This window comes from Amblyomma americanum, chromosome 10 (genome assembly GCF_052857255.1).
Source record: "Amblyomma americanum isolate KBUSLIRL-KWMA chromosome 10, ASM5285725v1, whole genome shotgun sequence".
In the NCBI taxonomy this organism is placed as follows: Eukaryota; Metazoa; Arthropoda; class Arachnida; order Ixodida; family Ixodidae; genus Amblyomma; species Amblyomma americanum.
This window is the reverse complement of record NC_135506.1, coordinates 3,797,311-3,822,796: the sequence shown is the minus strand read 5'-3', so window position 1 is coordinate 3,822,796 and position 25,486 is coordinate 3,797,311. Positions and strand designations below refer to the sequence as shown.

Genomic DNA, 25,486 nt, shown 5'->3' with positions numbered 1-25,486 from the left:
GCGGATTTTGCTGGACGACAACGTTAGAATGCCATACTGTGAGACCACAGCACTGATGATGGCAGCACTATTGAGGACGATGGTGCAAGTGTGGCTGAGTAGTCCTGCGACTAATACATTTTCAGTTTAGAGTGTGCCCACTGCAACTTTTTCAGGCTCATTTTCCCCCCAAACTGTTGTGGACTGGAATGCCCTCCCCATCGATATTGCTACCATCACGCACCTGTCTGTATTTTCAGGTGCTGTAAACACTTATATTTCAAGGCAATGACTTGTACTTGTTGATGAATATGTTAACCCATCCCTTATGTAATACCCCCTGAAAGAGGTCCTTAAGGTGAATAAAGTGAAGTGACGTGAAGTGCAGGTCAACCTTGAAACAAACAAAAACATGGCAATGCTACAACCGCACCAGGCAAACCACGCTTACAGCACAAAAGCCCTTGAACCTTTGAGCAGTTCTGCTTCAATGCTCCCGACAGTACACATGCAATAAAGCATTAATGAAAATGTGAAAAATAATCATTGTTGCGCCGTTCTCATCTCAAAAGCAAGCAACCGTTGTCCGGTCTTTCACCAGATAAATATACCACGATAAAAGCGGTTCTTTTATCTTTTCGGGATCATTTGATAATTTGAACATTTTTTCGGGTGCCTTGAAGTTTGAAACAACAAGCTTTTACAAGCATTAGAATGATCAAGCCTCTGCAGGTCTTTCCTGTCATCAAATGCTCTAAAGCTTGTCATTTTTCTTTTTATCGGCACAACCCTGTTATAGCAATTATCAGTTATAACAATGGTATTTCCGTGGCACTTCAATATTGTTATAAGTGAGTTTGACTGTACTGGCTTTGTAAAAAAAAGGGCACACAGTTGTACCAATGACTCTGTAAAAAGACCTAATATGTATGTGGCATGTATCCTTATCTGTCTTTTGGAAATATTAAACTTGCATTAGAATTGAAAATTGCTTCAAGAAGTATTATGAGGAAGTTGATTGATAGAAAAGGCTCTAAAGCTTAAAATATTTTTTTCCGTGCCAAGCTAGATCTTGTGCAACTGCACACTTGTGCTTGTAAAAACACAAAGAACACCAAGAAGGCCCACTAGTGAATATAAAAAAGTACTGAATGGCTTGTTTGATAGTTCGGTAGTATTCCGACTGCAAAAATATGGTACGTAGGCGCGTAGTTTCTTGTTTGCCAGCACGTGAAGCAGGTGGGACACTTGTGTCCCGTTGCTGAACTACGAGTTAAGGACGGCTTGCTGCACAGAGGGACAGATGAAGATAGCTGTATGGTGCTTTTATATGCAATACAACTCTCGCACACACAGCCAAAAAAGCTGTCCCAAATATACGTTCCTTTAGTTTTGAATTGGCCCCTGTGAGCCCAGCTGACTTGCTCCTTGGCTCTATGCTACAGATCACGAGCTCTATTGTCATCAATCATTAGACAAAAGTCCAAACAGAAAAGAGGCTGTTGCCTTTGCAACAAAATATTAACTCTGAAAGCAGCTGTGTGTCTTTACCTGTCTTCTTTTCGTCTTCATCTATTACAACATCCCCTTGCCCTTTGCCATAAAGCCCACAAAGAAACAGGCCGGAAGAGAAAAGAAAAAGGTTTAATTGCCATTCTCTCCATTTTAACCATCCACAATATCAGCAAAGACGACTATGAAAGCTCAGCCACCCACACCTTGGCCAAGAAGGTTCAATCGCAGAGTCAGTCACTGTCAACACCCCTATCTCAAGAACTCACCATCTCCTTCTCCTCTCGTTCCCAGGGCGAAGGGCTGGCCACCTGTGATGGATCTCTGGGTATCCTGCACACAGGACCACACATGTGCATTCCTCAACTTGCTGTTCATGCCCTGGGCACAGCCTGGACTAATTACATGCCAGAAGCGCTCAATCCATACAGTGCAGTGGAATACAGAAGGTCTGAAAGGCCTACTATTCCATGCAGCAACTAATCAGAGGCATGAAAGCGCTGAGCACCACCCCTTAACCTTTTTATCTTGGAGAAAGCTCTCAACATATTAAAGGTTAGACACACTCACTTTCTCTATTTTATAAGCAGTAGAAACCACATTTATTTCCCTTTTTTTTTTAGTTCTCAGAACTAATTACTGGTCACTTTCCAGCAGGAGGCATAATCCTCACACAGGTACAGGTTGCACAAACGCACTCGAGTCAATGACAGTCGCCGCTACAGAGAGCGCAATAACAAAACTAAAGCGTTCATTCCACTGACATTGACGCAAGGTTGTCCCAAGCCAAATAGGGCAAGAAGGTAACGTGCAGTTGACACAGGGCTAATAATCTAAAAGCATAACAGAGGTCACGCCAAGGTACTTCAACAACACTGAAAAGCAAATGTACAGTGTACAGTAGCCGACGGGTAATTCGGACTTGCAGGATATTTCGGACCTCGATGAGGCACCGTCAGTCGCCCCATAGAAGCGCATACATATTCGCGACGGATATTTCAGACTTAAGAGGTCTGAAAGTTCGATTTTTCGGACTTATTTCAGTCGCTTGCGGGCCAAAATTGGCCATTTTCGCCAGCGCAAAAGGAGCCATCTTGGATTGATGTGGATTTACACTGCAGTTGGATTGGCTTGACATACTTTCGGTACCTCATTGTTGCCAGTAGGGGTCCCTGCGATCTCTGACACTTCGAGGTGGCAGCCGGATTGTCATTGCCGTCAACTTGCTTTTGTCGCCGATGTTGTCGTGGGCAGTTATCGCTTGTCCCATACGTTGAAAATTGGTTGTTGGGGGAAGGAAATTGTGCAGGAGCTATCTCACATCTCCGCTGGAAGGGATAAAGGAGGGACTGAAAGAAGAAAGGAAGAGGTGCCATAACGGAGGGCTCCGGAATAATTTCGACCACCTGGGGATCTTAAGGGGGGACACGGTCTTTCGGGCCGAAATATCGCGAAAAAATCAGTTTTTAGAAAATGTTATTTTCGAAATCAGCAGCCATTTATCTACCTCTCTGTTAAATTTCTCGCCTCTAAGCTCAGTATTTTACTCACAATACCAATTTATATAACCCATGTCGCCCGAATTTGAGCTGAAATCGGCGCCGAAACAGCAGTATTTCGCAAAGCGTAGCTCCCGTTTCATGCGCGGCACCGCAGCCATCTTGGTCTCATTTGAAAAAGCCGCCTTTCGCCTTCAATTTCCCGCCACTACGGCTTCCGTTCGCCCATTGGTTGCCGAGAAAATAGCAAAAAATAAAAGGTAGTATTCAAAATCCTATTGGCTGCCGCGGAGCACGTGACAGCAGGTCGTCATCCGATTGGTGGAGCTGGCTGGCAGCGTCTGCTTGACGCGCCCGAGCCGCGGGGAGACGCGACTCTATGTGCCGGACCGTGCAGTGCGAGAAACGCGCAGCGATGCCTGGTTCAGCGCGCAAGGTGCACTCAAGGCATAAATTCGGCAAGAAAAGGAAGAAGTCGCTGGTCGATAACCTCAAGAGACGCCCTGCTGTGCGCCCCGACAATGATGAAACTCCTGCGCTGAACGATCGTGTCGGCGAGGCCGCGCAGGTAGGCCTAACGCGCTCCGCAGCACGGGAAGCTGTAAGCGGCAGCGCCCGCATCCGTCGCGATACAGTGATGCTGGAGCCCTCAGATGTGCTCCAAAATAAGACGAAGACTGAACACAAACTGCGAGAACTCGCCTCAACTCCAGCAACGGAGCGGAAGTCTCGTTGTTTACGTGACGGCAGCGCGTCGGACTGTCTGCTCGACGAGGCAAGCTTCACGATCGTTTGTTTGGAATCGCTCAACAGTTTGTTGAAACTTGTGAAGTGTAAAACGTGTGGCGGCAATGACTTGAGCTTCGTAAAAGATGAGCGAGAATACGGCCTTGCCGTTAAACTTTCTCTTCAATGTGCGAGCTGTGGAGACGCATCGTCTGCATGGAGTTCGCCGCGGGTACGTGGCGATCAGAAGATCAACCCTTTTGTGGTGAATGTGCTCGCTGCTCGTGCAATGCAGAGCACTGGCAACCAGCAGACAGCTCTAAATGACATTTTTTTATCGCTGAACGTTTCGCACCGCGGTCTCCACAATAAAACGTGGCAAGACTATGTGAAAAAAAAGTTGACACCTGCAGCATCTCGTGCGGCCGAAGAAGTTACACAAGAGTGTGCGCGGTCGGTTCGAGAACTTTATAATGAATTGGACCTTGGGAACCCCGGCAATATTGCAGTATCATACGACGACACTTGGATGACACGCGGCCACACATCCCACATTGGTGTGGGAACCGTCATCGAACTGTTTACCGGGCTTGTGCTGGACTATGTTGTATTGTGCAACTTCTGTGCCGGCTGCGAGCGAGGCCCAAAAGAAGGTGACCCATCATACCAGTCCTGGAGGGCTGGGCACCTATGCCAAAAAAACTCAGAAAGAAAGGCTGGAGAGATGGAAGTTGAGGCAGCCCTTATTCTTTTTGAAAGGTCATTGAAGAAGTGTGACCTTCGCTATACCACAATGCTTTCGGACGGTGATAGTCTGGCTTTTCTAGCTGTGCAAGAGGCAGATGTGTATGGATACATCAAAGTAAAAAAAGAAGACTGCATAAACCACGTGCAGAAACGTATGGGAACAGCGTTGCGGACTTTGTTGTCCAAACACAAAGGTGCCGAAAACCTTGGAGGAAAAGGCAAACTGACAGGCAGCTTCATAATAAAGTTAAGCTCCTATTATGCCTGGGCTTTAAAATCCCATAATGGGGATGTAGAGGCTATGCAGAAGGCTGTGATGGCCACCTACCACCACATTACCTCTACTGATAAGGCATCAAACCATAGCTTCTGCCCATCGGGACTGGACTCTTGGTGCCAGCAAAATGCAGCAGCAGCCCGAGGCGAATCTGCTCCAAAGCATCGGTACAACATTCCACCCCATGTTGCTAAAGCATTGCTCCCCGTCTATGAGCGACTGTCGGATAGGAAGCTCTTAGAGCGGTGCCATAGGGGTAAAACCCAAAACAGTAATGAAAGCCTACACTCTTTGATATGGGCTTTGGCACCCAAAGAGCGCCACGCATCATTGTTTACTGTTGAGGCTGCCGTGGCGGAGGCAGTAATGCGGTTCAACGCAGGCAGCAAAAGCAGAACTTCTGCAGCAATATTACAGGAACTGGGCCTCAATACGAATGCTATGAGCGCAAAAAGAATGCGAGAGAAGGATGAGCGCCGAGAGCAAAAGTGCGCTCGAAAGCATTCCATTGCGGAAAATATTCAAGGAATGCTCAAGAAGCGGCACCTGGATACTACTGGCAATCAAAAGGACTACATTCCTGGTGGCTACTAGCCATTTCCTATTGTAAATATATTACTGCACTTGTAAATATTTATTAAACTGTCCCCTGCTTGTTTTTGGGGCTTTTCTCAAAATGCATATGGTTGACCACTAGCAGTCTTGAGGCCTTGATATCTCAGCAACCAAGTCACATAGAGCTGAAATTTCGGTTGCAATGGAAAGCCTAATGTATGCTGTGTGAAATGTTGGGAGCAGATTTTTTCATTTTACCTTAAAAAAATAATTATTTTCGTTAATTTACCATTACTTGGTACACACATTTTTTATACTGAAATTCAGAAGGTTGTAAAATGAGTAATAATTGACATATCAAAAATCTGCTCTCAACATTTCATAATTCCCTATTCTGGCTATCTAACCATGCCTTAAAATTAATTTTAGATGAAATCATTATTTTGCTATTTGGGCCTCAAACAATGGGCATTAATTGTTAATTATCTTGAAAACTAATTGGTCTACACTTAAAATAAATGCATATTTGAAATCAGCATAAAAATTTAAATAAGTCTATGCATTTTTATTAAGATTGGTCAAAAAACAACAAAAATAGCTTTAAGACCAGTGTCCCCCCTTAAGCGCGCACTGGCATCGCACCGCACTCAGACGCCAACCCGGGAACTCCGGATCAGTAGCCGAGCGCCCTAACCGCTGAGCCACCGCGGCGGGTCTCATGCGTTCGCCATTCGCCGTTTCGTCACTTGGGTTTCTCTGACTGCGTCGACCGAGTGGCGCTCAGTCTTCCCGAAGTTACATCCGTTCGCCGTTTTGTTAATGTGTCCGGCAATTCCACCGCTTTGAACAAAAAGTGCCTTATCTTTGCGTGTGTTTGACGAGCGGAGTGGTGCACACTCGGGTTGTGGACAACATGGCCCCGCCGGGTCCGTCAAAGAGGCATGGGAAGTATTCTAACTAAATGCGGTGACCTTGCTGTCTAGCGTGTACAGTGAAAGCACAACTTTGGCGCAAATACAGGCGCAACTCGTCGCCAGCAAGAAAAATTTTTGCAAAGTAAAATCAGTGACATTTTTCAGCCGATTTCATCTCAATAAAGTGATTTTTTGGTACTTCACGGATTTTTCGGACTGTTCGATTATTCGGACCATTTTTCGGGTCCCTTCGAGTCTGAAAAATCGGTCGGCGACTGTATATGAAAGGAAATCATGACGGCCATAATGTGAAAGTACACAGGGTGTGGTTATTTACTGGCAATGGCTGACAGACCTACTGTCTATTATCAGGAAGGCCTCTAAAGACTTATTAATCACTAGCTAAAATGCCAGTGCTTGCAGAATGAGATTCTTAACTATGCGGCCCTGGTATCGGCAATGATCAACCAGCGAGGACTGGCAAGGACATGATAAACAAAAAAATCTGCAGTTACGCATGCAAAATAATATTGCAGAGCTGCTGCAGAAATGCATTTCCACCGACCGACCGCAGGAAGCCCCTGCAATCTGCCCGAGCTATCTTTGCCTACTCATTCCTCTTCTTTTAATCTTGGCTGGATAACACAAATAACACACTAAAAGCTTGCTACCCTATGAAGGCCTGTAAGGGCCACACCCGTGTATGGACTACACCCTGTTTTTCTGAATTAATATTAAGAAACAAATATCTGTGTAAGGGGCGCACCCAACCTTTCCATGACCGATGCAGGAATAGCCTTTGAAATGTACGCGCTGCGACCTCTGCGATCAACTCCGGCTGCAAGCAACGGCACGCTTGATTGCGGAGGTGACGCAAAGGGCACAGGAGCTTCCAGGTGCTGCCCACGGATGGCACCCGAGGCCGCGGCTCATCATCATCATCGCCAACTTTTTCGTCCACCGCAAGCTTCCACTATCCATGGCGGCATCAGTATCACCAACTCCAGCCTTTTGTGACTGTCAAAGGCACAGGAGTTGTCGTAGTGTGTAAGCTCACCGCCGCTGTGGCTTTTGCGTGCTGCCGCTGAGCGTTGCAGTTTTAGCACAATGGGCAAGCACCTTAATAGCTACACGGCTGGGAGCTTACTGTTGAACACGGCAAGCGTGCGGTGGGCAGGAAATTCGATGTGGCCGAGAAGTGTATCCGACGATAGTGCAACTAAAAGGATGCATTGAGGAACACAAGCTGCAAAAAACACAAAAAATTTCAGCTGTGCCGACCTATTTTACGATTTTTCACCTGTCGTTATACCGACAAAATGAACTCTGCACTATGGATGCAAAAGTATGTGTAAAAAAGTAGTGCGCAAGCCACAGATTGTTGCCTTCACAGTTGTTGCTCACCTGTTGTTTGGGTGGTGCCCATTGCTAGTCTCGGGAGGAGGAGGTGACCGAACACTCAGGCCCTGAGGGTGCTGCTTTGTTGGAGGCTTCGTGATCACTGGAGGTGGGTGGTGGTCCCTTTCCTCTCGTCGCCTCACCTGAGAAGAAACAAACACCGTTTGTGCGATATTGTCTATTTTCAACTGGACCAATTGTGGCCACGGCAGCTGGGCAGTGCAAGGGTGCCGCTCACCTCTTCCTTCATCTCCTCCATTTTGGCCTCTTGTCGGAGCAGGTCCCTCTGTGCCCTCAAATCCGGTGGTGGAGGGTGGGGGCTCCAGTGCACCGGTTCGGATGTTGGAGGAGGGCCACCCCCTCCCACCCCGCCACCATGGTGTCCCACGGCCAGGGAGCCCAGGCTGCTCACGTACTGCTCCTGCTCCCGGGGGCTCACCAGCGTGGAGAGGGGCCGCGTGCCTACCTCAGGACGCGGGGGCGCACCGCTGCTACTCGACACCGGCGGACTCCAGGGCAGCGGTTGTGACCCGTGATTTGGCCTGTGTACCAGCCACATGCAGACACAATGGCAACTGGTAAGCCCAGTCAAGTGCAGACTTCACTAACGTGCTGTTACGCACTCCGACACACATCGCTCCAAAGCTGACAGCATTTATTTCCTTGCCCTTCTGTTCCATCCGTCCTTCCCCACACCACCCTGCCTGCAGCTACAGCTCGCCTGTGATCATTGTCGCAATGATGACGATTGATGATGGCGCGACTCCCTTTTTCAGCAGGTGGGCACAAGTTTTGAACTCTAACCATTATGTAGAAAAAGTGCAAAGAAGAAAAAGAAAGGACAAGGCAGGAGAACACACTACACACATGTGAGTCACTTAATCAGTCATCGCATTCTGCACCACCTGCACTGTCACCTGCAACGTCTATGAATCGGCATCGTCCGGTAAGCAGCCATCACTGGCGGAGTGTCTCTTTAGTGGCTACCATCCCCTTACTCGGCGCGTCGCAGTCAGAGGGTGCAAAGCCCAGCACTTGAAGGCTGGTAGTGTCCTCTGGTAGTCGGGGGGCTAAATCACTGCAGTGGACCACGTGTTCTGCACTTTCCTCTGTTCCTCCATATGCTCAGAAGAGGCTGCCTTGCATTGCCGGGCGTATGTCGAAACGTTGCCCATACAGCAAAGTCCAGAGTGCTCCCACGCGTGCCTCAATTCAGGTTTGAGTAGGGCTATTTCAACATCCGCTTCCCAGTCATTCCTAGATGTGGTCACCCTTCGGAAGCCAATTCAAATTAAAGGGACTATGCAAAGAATTCAAAGTCGCTTGTAAATGCTTTCAATGCTTAGAAATGATGCTAATGAGCATTCACACAAAGTATGAGTCTTCGGAACTGATCCCGCAATTCATTATCAATTTTTAAAAACCGTGTTTTTTGAAATTCGCGGGCCGATTGGTGTGATCGTAGTGACCGATTTTGGAACTAAAATCGTGGAACAAAGACGTCACACTACCAATGACGTCGCCAGGCCACCACACACTCTCATTCGCTGGAGCCACGGCAGCCACGGCAGCCACGACGTCACGGGCACACTTCCGGTAGCCGTGAAAATCGTCTGCTCGTGCCGCCGCGCGACCCTCTCGGTCAAGCGCGAGCCAGGGCATTGCCTTCGATCATATGGTTTCAATTACTGCTAACTACAACAAATGACAAGCAAAGAAACCTGACGCGCGCCGCAATCACGCCGCCGACGCTGCTGCTGGGGCACTGGATGCGACAACCGGAAGTCGCAAAGGGAACGTCAGCGGATGACGTGATCATGGGCGGGGCCCAGTTTCAGAGTTGTTTTCTCTATTTTTGTCTGGTGCCCCGCGTGTACGAGTTGAGTGGAGAGAGGAGGAGCAGAATTTTTAATCGTCTGTCTCGTCGTTGTTACTGATGCTAGCTTAAAAATTCTTGCGTTGGGGTGACGAGTGATGAAATGCCTATCTCTCGTCTGCTTTACGTAATCTCAATTAATTTATTGCATAGTCCCTTTAACCAGTGTGAGACCCGCAGCATCCGAATTAGCGAGCATCCGATGCCAAAGACTTCATGGGCCTTTGGCAGGACTGCACCAGCAGTTAGCACTATCCATATTTCTAAATTAACAGGGGGTCGAGTTAACAAGCTTTTACTACTCTCTAGGAACCGCAAAAACGACCGAAAAATCAAATTTCACTGAAAAAATCACGATTTATTACCAATATGTTGGAGGAAGAGGTCAGTTATTTTCCACACATTCTAAAGCTGCTTATGACTAAACTTCGCCATGCGACATGTGCACAGACGACGGGTGGCGAACGCTTTCACGAGATCAGCCTGGCTGTGCTGCCCTCAGCATAGAGCCGATGAACGCAGAGGTTGGAACAAAGCCTAAACAGGAAAGTGAACATGCTGCTGCGGGAACTGCACTGCACCCGCAATACAATGGGCCCAAAATGAAAACGCGAAGATGGCGAAATAATAAGAACCGAGAAACAGCCGAAGCAAGCACTTTGTCGGCGCTGGCCTTCGTCATTAGGCCTAGCGACTAGAGCCAAAATCTACACCGTATCTAGCGATATGCACTCTGCGGTGGCTTGCGGACAATTAGAGGCACCTTGTCTGTCATCGAAATGGCAGTTTTTATGGTTTTACAGTAGAAAAGTCCGGGTTGCGGTGCGTTTTGCCGTGGGTATGCTGACTTCGCTTTGAAATGCACAGTTTCCTCCCGCACTCGCCGTCTCCATGGAGCCATATGCCTCCCACACGCTTTGCTGCTACCTCCTTCCGTATTCGGGACGAAAAACTTGGCACAGATGAGTTCCGCGAACTCTGACTATTGTTCAAGTTCGTGCAGCAAAAGGCATTCAAGAACAGTACGAATTCGAAATCACGCGGGCGCAATGTGCTGACTCGCGCTTAGTTAAATGTGCACCTCCAAGCCTGTAGAATGGCTCCACTAGGCATTCTGCTTCTGCACCACAGCATGCACACTCACTCACTTGCCATGCACTCTCACATCAGCTGCACTGACGCTAAAATGCTCTATTTTAAAATGCAACAGTGGGCCCATGTGACACCTGCTCTGTGACAAAGTTAGATACTTCCAACAAACGCATTAACTAGAAAAGGGGCGATGACCACCACCATCCCTTTGCCTTGAGGAGTGAAAAGATGCTTGAAGCTTTTTCAGAAACACCCTGCTGTCTGAAGCTCCGCAGAAGTAACGCTGTCAGCTTATAACTGCTCGAACTCGTCGCAAAAATTCTGACAGCACAACCGAGACAAAAACACTGCACCACAACTTGTTTTCCAAGGTAGCCACAACATGCCTGCTGCATCTCCAAGAGATCAAAGATAAGCTGCAATGACACCAAGAAACCAAGTGGGTAAGTCCGTTTACTAGGTAAGAACAGAAGCCCAGCCGTGATTGCCATTATTGTACCTTATCACACACTGAAAAAGCTCCCGAGTGGATTTCATTCTCCGAGGCTGCATTCGTGAATGTGGGCAACATGACTTTACCTGCTCACTGGAGGAGGTGGTTGCTGGTGTGGCTGGTGCAACTGGTGTGGGTGGAGTGGTTGTTGGTGCTGCTGTTGGTAATGGCCAATATTCTGGTACTGGCGCTCCTCCAAAGCCGCTTGCCTTGGCTGCAGAGAAACGCAGACATGGCCTACTGAATGCACCAAGCAGATGGCACAAGTGTTTGAAGACAGGGCTAAATCAGGGAATTCATCCCATAACTCAGGGAATTCTGCATATGAAACTCTGGCATAAAGCTTGCTGGAAAACTGCAGTCACACTTCTCAGGCCTTTCCTAAGCACATGCAGCTAAACCAGGTGCACTTGAAGCTCCTTATTCTCGAGTGTTTCACTTCCTTGTGAAAAGACTTCTGTAGCAGTATAATTGTGACCGTCCTATTTTATGCAAACGTTTCGAATTAACGCTCAAAGGTGGTGTCATTTACCTAGACCTGAAAGACTGTGATGTCACATGTCAACTGCAGACCTTTAAATACTTTTGTAAATATATTATGGTATATATTATATTATATTGTAAATATATTATAGTACACACAAATGGTGTACATCGCCATGAATGAAACTTAGAATGCTGATCATGAACACCTACAGAATATGTCTCACAAACACATATACTAGGTGGCTTTACCATTCACAGTGCTGAATGACGTCAACCTCGAACATGCAGCTGCTGCTACCTACCGAGTAAGAAGGCCCTGGAGGAAACCCACGTGCCGGCATTGTCATTGAACTTCCAGGCGCCAACTGCTGACTACTGCCACCATCCATGCCTGCAGAGCCACCTAAAGGAGAAAATTTCAGAACGAAGTCACAGTGAGCGGCATTCTCGAAGCGCTCCGTCCTGTTGTCCTTGTGCTCAGTTTCTCTTTGTGTGCTGGCTCCTATTGGCATGAAAAATAGCCAACTATCCCCACAGCCAGTTTTGTAGTGAGCGGGAAACACCGAGACATTGGAAGAATAAAAATTGCAGCTATGCTTGCCCATTTAAAAGCCAAGGTCAGGCTGGCTGACTGCATCAAAAACATTTTCATGGGGGTTGCTATGCACGCAGCACAAGTGCAGTAAAACCTCGATAATTCATCCTTGGTGAATTCGAAATTCGGGATAATTTAAACAATTTCTGTGGTCACATAACTTCTAAAGTAGATTTTACTGACAATTCGAAGTGGCAGTATGCACCATCCCAGTTAATTCGAAAAAATGCGGTGTTATGTTGGAATGATCGATCCGGATTTTGCACCAAAGCAGTGAAGCAACGGCCCCTCCGAGCCACATACTGGCTTGGAGTGGCCGCGTATGCGGCTTAAGGGGGGACGCGGGTCCTTGAAATCGCGAAAAATGGTCAAAAATGGCAATTTTCAAAAATTGCGATTTTGAAGTCTTTAATGTCCCAACTATGCCTCTGCAAAATATTTTAGCTGAATTCCAACTCAAAGTATGAAAAAAAACGGCAATTTAGAAACGTCGGTGAGCCGAAATTGAACGCCAAGCGCGAAGGTTTGCCCCATTTCAAGCTGCCGTAGCTCCGCGCGACGCGAACCGATCGGCGCCATCTTGGTCTCGTTTGAAAGCTGGTTTCCCGCTCTCCAATTTGGCGCCTTTCGGCAAGCTGTAGACCCTCGCTGCCCTCGGCACAGCGGAGCTATCAGCACCCGTTCGCAAGGGGGGAAAGCGTCGCGAGACGGCCGCCGATTGGGTAAAACGGGCGCTCCTCGAGGCGCAGCCCTCTGATTGGCCGTGACGCAAGCTTTTGCCCCCCGCGGCCGCGTTGTTCGGACTCCTTCCCGTCGTCTGCTTTCGCCTGCACGCCCGTCATTTTTCGCGCTCCTCTTTGTTTCCTAGTATTTTTCGTTCTGCCGTTTTCCTTATCGTTATTGTAGACATTTTGGCTATTGAATCGCTTCTTTTAGCCCCGAATTTCGTGCTTCTGCGTGTATTTGCCTGCCTGGTGTCTGTTCCGTGTGTCACGATGGCCCGAGACGCGCGCTTGAAAGCAAGCACGCGAAAAGCAGTCGGCAAAAAGAGGCGCATGGAATAAGTAGAGCGCTGCATCGTCGAGAACTGCAGCTTCGGTGATGCCGCAAGCTGCTGTACCCTCGGTGGATGCGGCTGGACTGAGCTCGCCAACAACAGCTTCGCCGGTGGACGCGGCTGAACAAACCCTGTTGACGCCAGCATCGCCGGTGGACGCGGCTGGACAATGCCGATCGCCGTCAACTTCGGTGTTACCGCAAGTCTCTGCAGTGCCGGTGGATGTGCCTGGACTAAGCCCGTGGAAAATTATCGACTTCTGATACGCTGCAAGCCGCTTCGAATTCCGTGTCGTCGGAAGCGGCCGAGCCGGCTGACCTAAGCCTAACGTCGACTTCGGCGTTTGCGCACGCCGCTTCGTGCCGACGGACGCGGCTGAACCGAGCTCGCGTGCTCAACGCTTCGACAAGCACGCGCAGCGCGGACCTTGGCAGCGCGCCAAGCCGCAGCCGCCGCTGATAACATCATTTGTTTTTTCCTTTAATATATATATATATATATATATATATATATATATATATTTTGAGGAGAGCTCCGGGCGGGGGGGGGGGGGGGGGGGGGGGGGGGGGGGGGAGAGAGCTCGGCGAACTTGGCAGAGCGCCAAGACGTTGTGCGCTCTAAGCTGAAGCTTGAACATTCGCATTAGACACTCACCCTCACTGTCCTGTTTTTAACCTCGCAAGAAGCAGTTTCTCGCTTCAAACCAAGGAATGGCAACAACCAGCCAGAGCTGTTGCAGCACAGCTTGGTTACAGGCCTGGGAGCTGCCTCATTGGTAGGAGCCTCGAAAAAGATACAGAGGCTGTGCAGGTCTGATAAGGGTCACACCAATGCTGAAAAGGTGAAGAAGAGGATGGCCAAGAAGCACAAGCCCTGACAGCACCCAGGACTACTGCCCAGGACTTTTGTGAATGTGTGGCAGATTCAAAGAAAATAGCAAGTGATTTTCGGAGCTTTTTTTTGTCAAGTGCCAATGCAATACAGAGGTTTTCATAATCTTTACATGAACAGATTTCTGTAAATTTGGTGTTATTTTGTTCAGCAATGACTGGGCTGCATGCTAAAGCATTAAATTTTTCCATATGACCAGTAAACAAAAATGGCAGAGTAAGCAAAACTTTGAATGCAATTTTCTCAGCTTTGCTTTTCGATCAAATGCCTTTGCCTTACGGAACTTTTCATAATGTTTGCATCGACTGATTTTATTGAAGTAGGTATCATTTTTTTCAGCAACACCTCAGCTACATCCTAAAGCTTTTCAATTTTCATTAAACCGAATAGACTAGCAATTAGGTCAGATGTAAGCCAATTACTCCCACATTGTTTTTTTTTCTCCTACTTTGTTATTCATTCATGACCTATGTGATGACTTTTTAACAATTTCTTTAGCTTTAGGATGTGCAATGGGCCCTTAAGAATGACAGCATTACTTTAAAACTAGTTTTTTTAATTAAGAAATCACCATAATGGCCCGTAAGAAAAGACCTAAGTGGCATATATTATTTTGCCATATCTTCATTTGTAGATGAGATATATAAAATCCGAATATATATTTGGGATTAGCATTCAAAGGTATATCTGCATGAAAATTTTCAGGAAGATATGTTAAGAAATAAAAAAAAAGTTTTCAAGACCCTCATTCCCCCGGGTTGCTATGCACGCAGCACAAGTGCAGTAAAACCTCGATAATTCATCCTTGGTGAATTCGAAATTCGGGATAATTTAAACAATTTCTGTGGTCACATAACTTCTAAAGTAGATTTTACTGGACAATTCGAAGTGGCAGTATGCACCATCCCAGTTAATTCGAAAAAATGCGGTGTTATGTTGGAATGATCGATCCGGATTTTGCACCAAAGCAGTGAAGCAACGGCCCCTCCGAGCCACATACTGGCTTGGAGTGGCCGCGTATGCGGCTTAATAACACAGCTAACGCTTAATATCAAAGTGCCCTAACCCCAGTACTGCCATTTCACTTTTCTTCCTCTCTTTTTCACTTTCAACTATGCATTCAGCACTCATGGGATTGCAGATAGCTATGGAAGGGCTGCTGTCCCACTCACGACGGCACCGCCACTCGGAACAACAGCGTTTCCGGGGTGTGTGGTTAGCTGATGGAAGAGCCGGCGCCGCTTATGCATAGTTTCTCTTTGGCTCTGTTCAGCGCATCTGACTTGGCTGCCGGCCACGTTTTACCAGTTTTTAACGTAGTGCTTAGTCAATAGTCATCTGCACTCCGGGGCCGGTAAGTGTTTGGCGCGCGCTCACGGGTAGGGCCACAACTTCGATGTTTCAGAATGGGTGATACACGTGTGGCAGCTGCAGAGAGGCAAGATTTTCAGCTGTTCCGTGTCGTGGTGCAGTTGTTTGCGAAGGGAGGGGGGTTCCACCGGACGACAGTGACAGAACAATGTGCGCAGTACCACAGCAGCGATGATGATGGTGCAACTGTGGACAAGTAGTCCAGTAGTGACTAATACAGTTTCATCTTGGAGTGTGCCCCCCTCCCGCCCTTTCTGACATGTGATGTGGGGGGGGGGGGATCGGCTTACATTCAAATCGACTTACAATCGTGTAAATACGGTATGTTTCAATGCATTTTAAAGCAATTCGTGCTGCGATTTCTCTTAATTTGGTGAATTCAAACTTCTTGTCTCGATCCCAGTGCGCGAAAGAGCAGCAACTGAGGTTGGATACGTCAAGTTGCGGTGTCACATGATCTGGTAATTCATCCCCTTCAACCGGTTCACTCAGACACAATCCAAAGAGAGTCATTTCGATCGAAGTCGCCTCATTGCCCTGCCGCCGCATAGTTTATTTTTCTAAGGTTCACTACTAGCTCGTGACGATTGTGGCTATGGGCCATGCTTCAATGAGCCAAGCGCAACTGCACACCGGTTTTGACATTGGAGCCTACTCTTACCGAAAGAATACCGAAAAATCATCACTGTCGGGCAGTTTTCACTTAAAGCAGATGACCATGGCCTATTCTTTCATCAATAAATTTGCTGGGTGCAAAACTGTTTATGAAATTTGTTTTTCAGCCATTCAGCTGTTTGACTTTCGAATAATTTGGATCTTTTCTTCAGGTCCCTTGAGGTCTTAATGTTTATTATATTACTGATAACTTTTTTCAACCAATCTTGAGTAAACATGTCACTGCCTTGGCATCAGCAGCCTGACTATGCCCACTGCTGGACAAAGGCTTCTCCCATCTAACATTCTGCCACTGTCTGCTGCATGTGCCTTCTGTTGGAATGCAGTCCATTATCCTTGACGACCATCGATTATCTTGCCTTCGCATTACGTGCCCAGCCCAAGCCCATTTCTTCTTCTTGATTTCGACTAGGGTGTCGTTAACCCACGTTTTTTCCCTGACCCACTTTGCTCCTTTCCTGTCACTTACTGTTATGCCTGTCATTTTCCTTTCCATAGCTCGCTGCATTGTCCTCGACTGTAGCATGCATTTGCAACAACAGTGGTCTGTCGGCAATCACACAGCTATAGAATACCAGAGGACCCGCAAAACAACCACTCCCCTGGCAACACATTTCACAGGGCAATGCAACATGTGGGCCTGATCTCCACGAGTGTTGCACAAGCACAAAGGTAGAGAGAGAGAATGAATCACGTACAGTTGAGGGCTGGCACGCTCTTGCTGCCCTGGATGCGGGGTGGGGGTGGCTCCTCGTGGGCCAGCCGGCCGGGGATGTCACGCTCACTGAGGCGGCCCCCCCTCTGCAGCAGCAGAGGCGACGGCTGGCAAAGCAATGACGCCAGGCCCTGGTGGATGGCCCCCTGCTTGGCCACCTCCAGCTGGACTAGTGGGCCCGTGCGCGTCATCAGCTCCGCCGCCCTATTACGTAACCACAGCCAGGCAAACCGATATGAGCAAGCTCCCTCCACAAGCACATGCATGCTTCAGCCACTGCAGCCACAGTGCAGTCGCAATTATGAAATCTTCAGGGAACATGTATTTTTGCGTGCTGACTCCAAATATGTCATTTAATTTTATCTACAACAAGTCGTTGTGCACTCATGCCAGTATGTTATGTAACTTTTTACCGAGAGGTTTAAAAAAATTCTGCTGCAGAGAACTTCGGCATGGACCAAGACTGCATCATCAGGCGGAGGAAACAGTGGGGCCAGATTACTAAAGGTGCCACAATACACGGGACTGCACAAGGGCGAACATTTGCAAATTGAAGTCTGAGTTAGTTCGCAGCAAACGATGCAGGGGCTTCGCGGTCACTGGCAAAGCAATCCAGATGAAAGCGATGGAAACCGCAACAAGACTGCAGGTTCCTTGCACAGTGTTTCGTGGAAGGCAGGGGTGGGTGAAGCGAATGATGAAAAGAAATGTATTTTCTTTGAGATGCCGGACAACAATATGCAAGAAGCTGCCAGCCGATTTCGAAGAAAAACTTAATGCTTTTCAGCGGAATGTGATGAATAGAGGCGTGCGAATATTGAAATTTTCAAATATTTTTGGGCCGAAAATTCGCGAAAAAATAGGTTTTTCAATTGTTATATTCGGATTCGCGAGGTCATTTTGCACCTGACGTCAAATTTTTGTACAGAAATAGCCAGTATTTGCTTAATAATAGCCGTTTAAATTTCCGGAGGCACATGACCTGCCTTTTATTGAGGTCAAATCATGCCTCACTGTCGCTCGGTACCTACGAGCTCCCCCCATGCTGTTTTGGTCTCGTTCGAAAGCATGCGTCTTCAGTTTTTTTTTTTAATTGGTAAGCAAAGCTGGGATTTTTCCGTTCGCGAACAAAATGACCTCAAAGAAAACGTGCGCGCCGCGTTGCCATTGGTTAGAAAAACCACGTGATCAAAATGGCGCTCTGTGATTGGGTAGGCCTTGGGTTAGGGTTGTCGGCTCCAGAAGCGCGGCGCAAGTGGATGAAGTATCACTCGTTTCATCGGTTCGGCGCCCGAAAACGGAGAAAGTGCAAAAGGCACAAGGAGCCTGGATTATCGCAGCCTCCGCAGAGCGAAAGTCAAAGTGCGAATGCCGCTCCCGAGCAAAAACGAAGAAAACGCTGTTTGAATTGATGGTAGAATTGATGCTGGAATTGCGGTTGCCGCGTTGCCAACCTTGTTGTGAACACCGCGAAGCGTGTCACGGACCCGGGCCGTGGATGACAGCGCACCTCCAGTGCCGTCGCCGGCTCTGCTCCCGGGCAAAAGCGATGTGCAGCCCGAGTCTATGCCAGCCGAGTATGCATCGATGCTGGAAGTATGACCCATAGCGATGTGTTCGAAACTAGTGCCCGTGAACGAGTGATGCTTCGTTTTGAATTGACGCTAGCGACAACGCGAAAGACAAGCATTTCTTCGCGTCTGTTTTGATGCTCCACCAAGGAGCAAAAGTTATCTGTGGGCATCATTAAGATGGCAAAGGCAGAGAGATGAAATGCACCAGGGGCATAACCAAGGTGCATTTCATCTCTCTGCCTTTGCCATCTTAATGATGGCGCGGGGGGGGGGGCCTTTCATTCAGAGTGAGCTTTTTTTCGGGGGCCAGCCAGCGTAGGGTGCGGGTCCGAGTGCTGACGTATACGCAGCAACATACACTATACCTATATTGCGCGTTATGACCTTTGTGGAGTTTTTTAAGTCGCGCTCGCGAAATCCCTGCTTAATTTGAGCGCCCCCTTCTTAGAGCCCCAATTTCTGAATAAAAAGTGCGCAAATTATGCGCGTAAATACGGTACCATTACAAAATAAAGTTACCTGCATGTTCCAAACAAAGATTGCACAATATTTCGAGAACAACTTGTTTCACAGAAAAAATAAAAGCATATTTGAAGTCAGCATATTGAAATACATAAACTGGGTAAGTTTCATGAATATCTATTAAGAAATAAGAAAAATAGATCTAAGAGGGACGTCCGCCTTAATAAGCACATGGCAACTTTGAGACAAGTGCTGACAATACCATAGTCGTACAAAGAAAGGACATCCTGTTTATTTTCCCCCAAAATGGTGCCTTACACATCACATGGGGGCCTTCTAGAGTCGCGATTATGCATGATGAAACCACAGCTAAACACTGGTCACTGAGAGGCATAGAAGAAGGAATACAAAGGCGAGGACCCCGCTACCTGAGCTGCACTATGAAAAGCAAGCCAAAAGTCACACTTTTACACGATCGGATTCCTTGTCTCGCAGTCATGGCAACAGCGCCTACAGCAAGCTCATCCAAGAGGTCTTCCACCACAGCTGCTGCTCCAAACTGCTTGGTTCATGCTCGGGTTGATGGCTGACAGGTATGACAAAGCCCTCAACAAAAAAGCACTGCAAGGGCCTCTCCAAAATTCTAATTCCACAGCGCAAAAAAGGACAAGGAGGACAGTGGGACACCACAAAGCGCTTCTAAATAGTTTGTTCCCTCTATGCTGATATGTACTGCCTTCACCTTCAAGAGAGAGGCACGAGCCCATTTCACCAAAGTGAAAGGCTTCCGAGAGCACCTTGAGCCATAAGATGTTCCCCCAAATGCTAGCAAAAATTTATCGTTGCCCACGAGGTTATCTTCTTCACCTTAAAAAATGTCCACTGATTGTAGCTTTCCCCTTTAGCCGTTTGGCTACGCTCAGGAGGATGACAGTGAGTCACTGCTCCACTGATTGAAACTTGCTCCACCTTGCGGGATTCCCCTAGACAGTGACATGACCAAAAAATGCTGGGTGGACTCACTTTTCTTGAGAGACACCGACCAGAGAGTGGCCATCCACGCGGAGTAACTGGTCACCAGCCTGGAGGCGGCCATCCAGATCGGCTGCTCCTCCTCGGACCACGCTCTTAACATAGATTCCCAGTTTGTCCTGGTTGGAACCCTGTTGTAGAGGCAGGCAAATATTGTGCACTTGCAAATGTGTCAATATTTTCCCCTTTCTGCACAAAATTTAGTTTTCTTATCACCTTGTCTTTTTGAACTTTGGGACTCCTGTCAAATATGTAAATCCAATATCTCAACATCTATTGAAGATACAGCAATATATATATATATTTTTTTTCAGTATGAAGTCAAGATATGCGGAGCACACAATGTTGCAAGCAGATTTTTTAATTTTCACTTTGAAATTTTCCAGAATGGCCTTTTGTATTACAGTCGAACCCGGCTACAACGAAAGTCGCTTCAACGAAATATTTCCAATTTCCCGTCAGCTCGCCACAGAAAGTAATGGAACAAATTTCTCATCACAACGAACAATTTTTGGGGCGCATTTCCACTTCAACGAAATTTTTGATATGTAAACTTGGTTTAAGAATCTATCTTACAATAAAACAAGCATATCGCCACCCATCTGTGTACTTCCGTAGGTGCACGCTGCTTTGTATCACTAAACTTTCGCTGGAACCAATTGATCCACTCATTCAAATGCACACGAAGACTGCCACTGCTTGGTGGAGATGACAATCGGGCTGGCTGCCTTGCGACAAAGCGCGGGTGCAAGCGCCCGTTTTCTTCCAAGCCAGAGCTGCAACCAAACCATAGCCAAAGGACACAGCAGCCTTGCAACAGCAGCAGCACGTTTGCCCTAGTTTTTTTCACTCGTGCTTGTGCGCTGCAATCGACATGAGCATGGCGACTTTGTCTCGGAAGCGAAGTTAATCCTTTTTTCCGAGGAGCCGAGTGATGAAGCCATAATTGAGGGCATTCGCCACAGCGACGCATCATTGGATGATGAAAACGACATTGAGGATTTAGCACCACCATCTGCACTAAAAGTGATGGAAGCATTTGATGTGCTCCGCGGATCGCGGATTTATTGGTGCTCACGATGACGACGTTGCGATGCAACTGCTCACCGAGTGTGAAAGTTGCACCACGGCACTCGTGGCAAAAAAAAAAAAAAAGCAGAAGAAGCTGATCGACTTCTTTGGAAATAAACGATGTTTTGAGACTATGTTGTTCAACCTGACAGTGTTTTTGGCCTGTTTTCGCCTCAGCGAAATTTCGCTTCAATGTTTCGCGCGCCCCGTCAGTTTCGTTGTAGCGAGGTTCAACTGTACCACCGTGTTTTGTACTACCACTGCCATAGATTTACAGGCTGGTGCTGGCTGTTCGAATTATCTGGGTTCCTAAATTAACAGGGGTCGAACCAAGGAGCTTTTACTGCAATAATAATAGCAATAGAACAGTTGTCCAGTTGGCATCACACTCATGTAGAGCACTCGAGCAATGCTAACACACAAAAGGCTTAACAGCAGCACGCTTTTACCGGGCTGCCTGCTTGTGCACACCTGGCTTGCAGGTCTATGTGGCCCTATTTTTGTGCCACCGTTGCCCACAGGGCACAGCAGATGTGGCAGGTGCCATTTTGTCCACGGGGCACGGTACAGCTGGAGCACAATACACAAGTTTTTATCTCAATCATACATGATAGAACGACATTATGTCCTCTTACTAGACTTTCAACAGGGTAGCAGAATAGCAGAATTTGAGCCAGCAGAGCGTTGACACCTTGCAGGATTTGCCAGACTGACAATGGCACCATCCAACTGCTGCTTTCATGGCATAACTACACAATCCCCACTGGCACTGCCATGCACAGGAGTGTCCTCAAGTCGGGTGCCGTCTCACCCTGGCGGCCACGATGCTGAGCCCCATGCCAGAGGGGCTCTTCTTGAGGGTGAGTGTGACTATGCGGGGGCCCAGCACATCCTGGTCACACATGTAGATGGTCCAGTGGCCCAGGGAGGTGGGCTGCAGTGTTAGCCGGCACAGGCCCGCCAGGCACAGGGGCTGCAGAAACTCCTGCCGAACCGCGGTGGAAGAAGATGCCTGGTTAGGTGTATGTGGACAGGACGGTGGTGCTACTGAAGCACCAGTTAGCGCCATGCACTAGCACAAGAAATGCAGGCACCGAAAAAAAAAAAAAAAAGAAGCCCTCGATTCCCTAGCATAGCTTTTGCATGGACTTTCTTCCTGTCAGCTGCCCACTGGGATCATTAATGCGACAGCATTTGAAATGCCGTCACACCAAAACTCCGCTGATAACCAGTGTCATGAAAAGTCACGTGACATTGTAACGTCATCACAATCTGCCCACCATGGCAGGTGGCAACATAAACTCAGTTACACAAAACCCCACCGATGTCTAGCATCATACAATTCGCTGATTGGTAGAGAGAGGCCATCACAATCTTCCCACCAGATTACGAGCAAGTGGCAATTAAATTATGGGGAGACATGAATTTGAAATAAAAGAAATGACAAAAAAAATATGCTTTTTTAAAAAATTGTTGTATCCGCTTGTATGCCTCATTTTCTATGCTGTTCCGAAGTTTCAATCTTAGCTATTTTGAGCCTGTTTTTTCTGTTGCACTCCTGGGATCCTAGTGCAGGCCAAAACATTCTTTTTCAAATTTATGATTTTTAAACTTCTTGTATTAAATTTCCGTTTCCCTCTAGACATATCAATGAACACTGTAGTGCAAAAAATTAAAAAATGAAGTGTCAAAAACAAAATTTGTACTTGGCAAAAAAATTATAAGAATGTCTTGACCTGTAGCATGCCAGCCAGAACACAACAAATGCTGAACCAGCTTTCTGTGACATTTTCTTAATTCTGTAACCTTTATCAGAAAAATTAGGGGAAAAAATTAGGGATTTAGGGGTGGGGGGATATTTAGGGGTAAAACAGCCAAACCCGGGTATAGCGGACAGCATGATTCAATGTGATTTGTTTGATGTGGAATTATTAAACACAAGGTTGTGAACAGTGGAGCGATAACATGCTGACGAAAAAAAGACCATGCCGCTCACCATGGATAACCTACTCCAAAAGTAACTGATTGGCGAGAAATGCACGCCTATTTGCAATAGGCAGAGATTTTTGCCTGAACACTGCATTTAGCTCCATCAACTTCGACATGCGATATCACTTCAATGAAATCCAGACCGATTCCCTGTATTCCTGAGCAGTATTGTTGCAGCACATCTGTAGCAGAAAGGGCTTTGTGAGGCGTCGGGGGGAGGGAGAACCTGTTCCCTATCACCAGGGGGCATTATTTTGGCCCCTTCCTTTCTTTCCTGCTGTTCCCGCTCTGCCTCTGCAGCCCAGCCCCTTTGCTCATCCCTTTTGCCTGCAGAGGCGGACTTCGGCCATTCGGTGACGTCGCGCACCTCCTCTCCACATCTGTTCGCGCCCATGTCTTCTGTCTGAATACTGCTTAAGGGCTTCTTCCCACTCCTGCATCTCACGGGTTTCACTGAGGCGAGGACAGGCAGGCATTTGGTGACAGAGAGAAAAATACATTTTAAGTGTATAATGCTAGAAGATCTTTTGAGTGCTCAATGCTATAAAGAATAATTCACTCTGTCCAAGATCTTCATATTCAGGTTTGACTGTATTAGAAAACAATTTCCCGGAGTTATAACAGTGAAATTTTGTGAGAGTAGTCAAATTTCATTTCAATTTATCAAAAAAAATTTTGGTTGAGAGATTCACATCATCACAACCTGCCCACCGGGTTGCGAGCAAACTAGTTTCTAGACAGCAAACCAGATACAAAATTGAAATAAAAAATCAGAAAAAATACGCGATACAGTACAACCTCAATTATACGACTTTCAGGGGACTGCACGAAACCATCACATAATCCCGGCATCGTATAATCTAAAATCTCACACAACTGATGCGTTCATGCTAAATAAATGCACCTTCTACTCTGGCTGTCAATGTTAACTATAATTTTTTTGCCTATGCATTATAAAAACATCCCTGTTTTGGTGCTGCAAAAATTAATTATGAGACCGTGCAGCCAGGCCTTTCAACGTCGGTTAGGCGGCTTTAGGCGAGATGTGCATGCACTCCTGTCACGTGCGTTAAGGTGCCAGTGCTTTTTGTCTTTATCTGCGATAAATTCCATTCGTGCCAGCACAAAATGCAGCACACATCACTCTCCCTCGTTCCTGACAGCACAGCTTGCCATGGTTGGCTTACATTCTAATGTGCTTGTGATCAAGGGTGGAGATGGCAATGTGACCACCAGCTGCAGAGAGAACAAGCATTTCTTCCGTTCACAAGTCCAGTGGGTGAACAGCAAAAGTGCCAGCTACCAACCTGCAGTCCGGGTGGCACGCCTCGCACCGTCTCGCACGAGTATCCATCCTCAGGGAGCAGGAAGGGCAGGGCCAGTTGGGGCTCCTCGGCTAGTTGCAGCGGGCGCCCTTCTTCAGCCAGGCGGGTGTCTTCACCCTTGCGGGCTTCGCGAACCAGTGCCTCCACAAGGCCCGGTCCGACCTGGTCACCTGGACTTAGAGGCTGGAAGTGCTCCAGCAGGTGCCGCACCTGCCATACGAAGAGGTTGTCAGTGGCCAGCACTGCTGGCAAGCAGCTAAGCAGGGTCGTGAAAAAAACGAGAGAAAGTGCAAGAAAACTGCAACACCTGTAGCATTGTGCAAATTCACTTCGAAGCATCAGTGACAGCATACAGGCAGGACATTCACACGTGTGCAACAAGCACCAATTTAAATTTTCTATATGGGTAGTTTTCAGCCCCTGCAGCTTGACTCTCTAATACATTTTGAAATTATTACAGTTTGTTGCCACACGCCTTGCTAATCCAGTGGGTCTATCTCGTCATACTTTCCTTAGATCAGCATGCTTCCTGAACCCTCATTCTCACTGTTGCAGTCCAAGCGCACATCACGGTTTTTTCACAATTACTAGAAAGCCCAACGGCACCTGGAGCGAGTTGAGCTTGAAGCAGGCGTCGGCGAGCAGGGGCAGGTCATGCTGCGGGTGGGCCTTGGGAGCGGCCAGCAGGTGGGCGGCCTGGATAAGCCTCGCCAGGTGGCAGTCGGCGGCCAGCTCCAGACCCTGCTGCTCGGCCCAGGCCACCAGGTGAGCCAGGCGCCGCTTCAAAAGAGCCCCCGTTGGCCGGCACAGTGGAGGGCGCCCGTGCAGCAGCAGGCTGTTGAGTAGCCACGCGTTGACATGGTGGAAGAGCCACGAGAACAGCTGGATCGTGAGTGCCGCGTTCACCCGGCAGCGCCGCAACAGGCTCATGCTGCTGGCCAATACACCCAGAGCCTCACCTACAAGGGGGAAGTCAAAGCACCAGGGTAAAGAGGATGTGCAGTGAGCAGCAGAGAATGTTGCTTCGTCATTCCAGCGTTGCAGAGGTTCTCAAACTGAGTTCCATGGGACCACAAGGCTCCTTAGAGTGCTTTTAGTTCTCCTGTAAGGACTAGGTACAGGTGTCACCAACGCATGCCACAGTGGGACACTAGGAGAGGAGTCTGAGGGGACTG

The 25,486-nt window shown here is 47.7% G+C and overlaps 1 protein-coding gene across 1 annotated transcript in view; it reads right to left on the bottom strand.

Annotated features, from left to right (window-relative positions):
• The window catches only part of cno (adherens junction formation factor afadin), a 56,229-nt gene that overhangs the window by 9,129 nt on the left and 21,614 nt on the right, over positions 1-25,486 (bottom strand). The window contains exons 11-20 of the mRNA XM_077639556.1: positions 24,918-25,270; positions 24,294-24,521; positions 21,809-21,982; positions 19,918-20,057; positions 16,842-17,062; positions 11,857-11,957; positions 11,155-11,282; positions 7,846-8,149; positions 7,614-7,750; positions 1,761-1,824 (exon numbers count right to left, since the gene is read on the bottom strand). Of these exons, the coding sequence (XP_077495682.1) occupies positions 1,761-1,824; positions 7,614-7,750; positions 7,846-8,149; positions 11,155-11,282; positions 11,857-11,957; positions 16,842-17,062; positions 19,918-20,057; positions 21,809-21,982; positions 24,294-24,521; positions 24,918-25,270 (1,850 nt within the window). The remainder of the gene's footprint in view (positions 1-1,760; positions 1,825-7,613; positions 7,751-7,845; positions 8,150-11,154; positions 11,283-11,856; positions 11,958-16,841; positions 17,063-19,917; positions 20,058-21,808; positions 21,983-24,293; positions 24,522-24,917; positions 25,271-25,486) is intronic.